General features: G+C 46.0%; 1 protein-coding gene across 1 annotated transcript in view; it reads left to right on the top strand.

Annotated features, from left to right (window-relative positions):
* Positions 1–3,229: 3,229 nt before the first annotated feature.
* Positions 3,230–5,000, top strand: part of LOC147466525 (uncharacterized) — a 3,665-nt gene continuing 1,894 nt past the window's right edge. Inside the window, exons 1-2 of the mRNA XM_086535378.1 lie at positions 3,230–3,343; positions 4,331–5,000. The exon at positions 4,331–5,000 is cut by the window's right edge and continues 1,894 nt beyond it. Of these exons, the coding sequence (XP_086391504.1) occupies positions 4,365–5,000 (636 nt within the window). The 5' untranslated portion in view covers positions 3,230–3,343; positions 4,331–4,364. The remainder of the gene's footprint in view (positions 3,344–4,330) is intronic.

Raw genomic sequence — 5,000 nt, 5'->3', positions numbered from 1 at the left:
ATTCCCTCTTCACCCTAACCTCTCTCTTTGTCTGTCCGTCTCTCTCTCTCTCTCATGCATTCCCTCTTCACCTTAACCTCTCTCTTTCTCTGTCCGTCTCTCTCTCTCTCTCATACACTCCTCTTTCACCCTAACCTCTCTCTTTGTCTGTCCGTCTCTCTCTCCCTCATGCACTCTCTCTTCACCCTAACCTCTCTCTTTGTCTCTCTCTCTCTCTCTCTCATGCACTCCCTCTTCATCTTAACCTCTCTTTGTCTGTCCGTCTCTCTCTCTCTCTCATGCACTCCCTCTTCACCCTAACCTCTCTCTTTGTCTGTCCGTCTCTCTCTCTCTCTCATGCACTCCCTCTTCACCCTAACCTCTCTTTGTCTGTCCGTCTCTCTCTCTCTCTCATGCACTCCCTCTTCACCCTAACCTCTCTCTTTGTCTGTCCGTCTCTCTCTCTCTCATGCACTCCCTCTTCACCCTAACCTCTCTCTTTGTCTGTCCGTCTCTCTCTCTCTCTCTCTCATGCACTCCCTCTTCACCCTAACCTCTCTCTTTGTCTGTCCGTCTCTCTCTCTCTCTCTCTCTCTCTCTCTCTCTCATGCACTCCCTCTTCACCCTAACCTCTCTCTTTGTCTGTCCGTCTCTCTCTCTCTCTCTTCACCCAACTCTCTCTTTCTCTTTGTCTGTCCATCTCTCTCTCTCTCTCATGCACTCCCTCTTCACCCTAACCTCTCTCTTTGTCTGTCCGTCTCTCTCTCTCTCATGCACTCCCTCTTCACTCTATCCTCTCTCTTTCTCTGTCCGTCTCTCTCTCTCATGCATTCCCTCTTCACCTTAACCTCTCTCTTTGTCTGTCCGCCTCTCTCTCTCTCATGCACTCCCTCTTCACCTTAACCTCTCTCTTTCTCTGTCTGTCTCTCTCTCTCATGCACTCCCTCTTCACTCTATCCTCTCTCTTTGTCTGTCCGTCTCTCTCTCTCTCATGCACTCCCTCTTCACCTTAACCTCTCTCTTTCTCTGTCCGTCTCTCTCTCTCTCTCATGCACTCCCTCTTCACCCTAACCTCTCTCTTTGTCTGTCTGTCTCTCTCTCTCTCATGCACTCCCTCTTCACCCTAACCTCTCTCTTTGTCTGTCCGTCTCTCTCTCTCATGCACTCCCTCTTCACCCTAACCTCTCTCTTTGTCTGTCCGTCTCTCTCTCTCATGCATTCCCTCTTCACCCTAACCTCTCTCTTTGTCTGTCCGTCTCTCTCTCTCATGCACTCCCTCTTCACCTTAACCTCTCTCTTTGTCTGTCCGCCTCTCTCTCTCTCATGCACTCCCTCTTCACCCTAACCTCTCTCTTTGTCTGTCTGTCTCTCTCTCTCATGCACTCCCTCTTCACTCTATCCTCTCTCTTTCTCTGTCCGTCTCTCTCTCTCATGCACTCCCTCTTCACCCTAACCTCTCTCTTTGTCTGTCCATCTCTCTCTCTCATGCATTCCCTCTTCACCTTAACCTTTCTCTTTCTCTGTCCGTCTCTCTCACTCATGTATTCCCTCTTGACCCTAACCTCTCTCTTTGTCTGTCTGTCTCTCTCTCTCATGCACTCCCTCTTCACTCTATCCTCTCTCTTTCTCTGTCCGTCTCCCCCCCCCCCCCTCTCTCTCTCCCTGTAGCCCTGGGAGAAGAACACTGACGTTTCTCTACTGAACCAATTGCTTGGGATGGCCCGATGACTTACGCTTGCCTCCAGTCGGCGAGGCTGAATGTCAGAGTTGCGTCTTGTCTTCCTTCTCGCTCTCATGTCTGCCTCCTTTACCCTTTCTTATATCTATGGTGTATTTTGGTGACACAGGCAACCTCGGATAATTTTCCCCACCTTAGGGCATACAGACTAACAAATGCCGCTGCAGGAAGGAGCCAGGTGCGGGCTATAGGCGGAAGCGGGATTGCAAAGCAGCAATTATCATGTCTCTCACTCCCTCTCCGTCCTACCCCCTCTCTCTTTACCAGCTTATCCTTTTTCTCTCTCATGCACTCCCTCTCCACCCTATACTCTCCCTCTCTCTCTCCATTTCCATCTCCCTAACTTCCACATTGTCTCTCTCTCTCTTTCTCAGTCTCGCTGTCTCTCCTTTTCCTACTCCAGCCCCCTTTCTCTTTCCCTTTCATTTCTCCTTTCCCTTTATTTCTCATCCCTTCTCTCTCTCTCTCTCTCTCTCTCGCTCTCTCTCTCTGAAGCACACTGCAGGTTGCGGGTTAGTTGTTATCTAGCGCCACTTGAACGCTTATCATCTGTTGCAATGCCATGACAGCCGCGGCCCAGCATGTCCTTCTCTAACTCCAAGCACCTTCGTATCTTTGTACCCATGCAGGATTATTAGATTATTAAAATCATTAAAGTACTTATCAAAATTATTATATCATTAAAATTATCAAAGTACTTATGAAATTATTATTAAAATCATTAAAGCAGGATGATTAAAGTGCCGTCTATTTGTGTGTGGCCTTCATGCAACGGACGCTCACACGCACACACACCAGTGATGAGGGCAAGAGCAAGAATGAGAAAAATGAGGCCGAAGACAATGATCGTGATACCGAATGAGCTCACACGCACACACACCAGTGATGAGGGCAAGAGCAAGAAAGAAAAGAATGAGGCAGAAGAGAATGATCGTGATACCGAATGAGCTCACACGCACACACACCAGTGATGAGGGCAAGAGCAAGAATGAGAAAAATGAGGCCGAAGACAATGATCGTGATACCGAATGAGCTCGGGTGTGTTCCGCCGACGCCGGCTTCCTCCCTTACACCATAGCTGGATTCAGGGCAGTGGCTGTCGCTTCGCCGTTGCTGCTTGCGAGTGCCAAAGGAACTGCTTGGAATCGCTGTCGGTGGCTCAATCAACAGCTGGCGCATATTGGGCGAATCTTGGCCACTTCTTGCTCTCCTTTTCCTTCGGCGTGGCTTCGTCCGGCCACCGCTTGAACGACTCGCCTCTTATCTTGCTCAGGGGGCGGGGCGAGGGACACGGCGCCACCTTATTATTTCAGTGTTTTCTTCTTCTTCTTCTTCTTCTTCTTCTTCTTCTTCTTCTTCTTCTTTCCTTAATTTCGTATCAATTTCTGTCGCAGTCCCAGAAGAGAGTAGCAAGGCTGAGTGGAAGGCGAGGTGGGGCAGCCCACTCGCCCGCCCATGGCTGCTGAGCTCGGGGGCGGAGACACAGATCAGATATTTATAAAGAGAACAGCGACCGATTACCTGCACTTCATGGTTGGTACTTGTGGAGTACAGTGTAAACCTTGTGAGTGGCTTGCTGTCGACAGCAGGAGAAACTTTAGGTCCAGACCCTCAACACCGATTCAGGTAAAGGAAAAGTTCTCTTCCCTCGTTTACTTCTTCTCTTTTCTTTCCTTTTCTCTTTCTTTCTGTCTCTGTCTTTCTCTTTCTCTCTTTTCTCTTCCTCTCGTTCCTTCTTTTTGTTTTTATTTTTCCATACTATTATACATTATTTTTGAAATAGAACATTACAAGAACCAAATCAAATGAATGTATTTGTTTTATTTTTATTTCAAATATCAATGAATACTAATGAATATATATGTTAATCACCAAAACAGATTCAACCTCAAAGAAACTCGTTTGAATGATGGCAAGGGCTTAATAGGTTTCATCTCTAAAAATCTTACTTTAATCGAATCTATAAAAGTTATGTGTCAATTCCGATGTGAGTCCAATTATTTATATAATCGTTTATATGCATTATAAAGATAAACATGTAAGTGTGAGAGAGAAAGAGAGAAGGAGAGAAGTAGGGACTAAAGGGAGAAATAGAGAAAGAGCAAGAGAGGGATTATAAGAGAATGGTGGCGATAAAGAGAGATAGAGAGAGATGGGATGGAGGGAGGGATGTGGGAGAGAAAGACAGAGAGGAAAGTTAGGGAAGAAAAAATAGTGAGAGATTGAGTGAGAAAGGAAGAGAAAGAGAAAACTTTGAAAGATTGATAGTGGATAGACAAGCAGAGAATTATCCCACAAAGAAAATATTGCTGAGAGGGAGACACGAGCAGAGTGCAGGGGGAGAGAGAAATGTAATTGGGATATAAAAAGCTGAGGGTCAGTTTTGCGAAAGTTCTTTCGAGCTATGAGAAAATATGACAATACTATTTTAGGAGATTATTCTCTGCTCATCTGTACATCGCCTCAATAATTCCTACAGGTCTTCTCCAAGGAAACAACCAAGAAAATTGTCTATAGTTTGGGCCATGACTTTCACTATCAGCAATTAAGTTCTTTAATACAATTAATGCATTAGTATAGTGATGACTAAAGATGTCTTGTATCTCGTTGCAGAACACTAGACGCTCAGTTACTGTCCAACTCGGAAATGGCACCGTCCCAGTCCAAGCTGGCCCACGGCCTGTATGATATTACCACGAATGTGAGCAAGAAGGTGCTCCGGTTGGTGCTAGAGTGGGGCACGCCCAGAAGAGAGGCTGGCAAGACCTTTATCGAGTACCTCATTGAGGTAAAAGGGACTTCGTTGACAACTATACGAAAAAAATTTAACCAGAATCAGCGAAATAAAATGACGAAGAGTCATGACACAGCCTCCTTCGATGTGTCACTCCTATGCGTATGCATCACGTATGGTTGTGACGGACTGGCACCACCGACAGACAGCAGATGGACGACTTCAGGGAACACGCTTGAATGGTACGTGACATCAATCAAGAACTGTAGAAATAATTACTTCCACGAGGAAGTACAAATAGATGAAAAAGAATTTTTGCGCTCGATTGAGCAGCTGAGAGATCTGTTCAATAGCGTCCTCGAGAAAGCAGCAGAAATCTACAATATAGATGAAGAAGTCGTCAAAAGCATAACCAATGAAGTAAACAAAGAGATCAATGATATCAGAGACAATCCCTCGCAAGCATCAGTTGATGACAGAAAAGTCTTCGAAGAAATGTGTAAGATAGTAAAGAAGGAAGGGATACCAGAGCTGAAGAAGAGATACAGA

The sequence above is a fragment of the Penaeus japonicus genome, unplaced genomic scaffold (genome assembly GCF_977035675.1).
Source record: "Penaeus japonicus unplaced genomic scaffold, GWHDUDI00000001_assembly GWHDUDI00000212, whole genome shotgun sequence".
Classification (NCBI taxonomy): domain Eukaryota; kingdom Metazoa; phylum Arthropoda; class Malacostraca; order Decapoda; family Penaeidae; genus Penaeus; species Penaeus japonicus.
The sequence above is the reverse complement of the archived record's forward strand: the minus strand, read 5'-3'. Positions and strand labels throughout refer to the sequence as shown.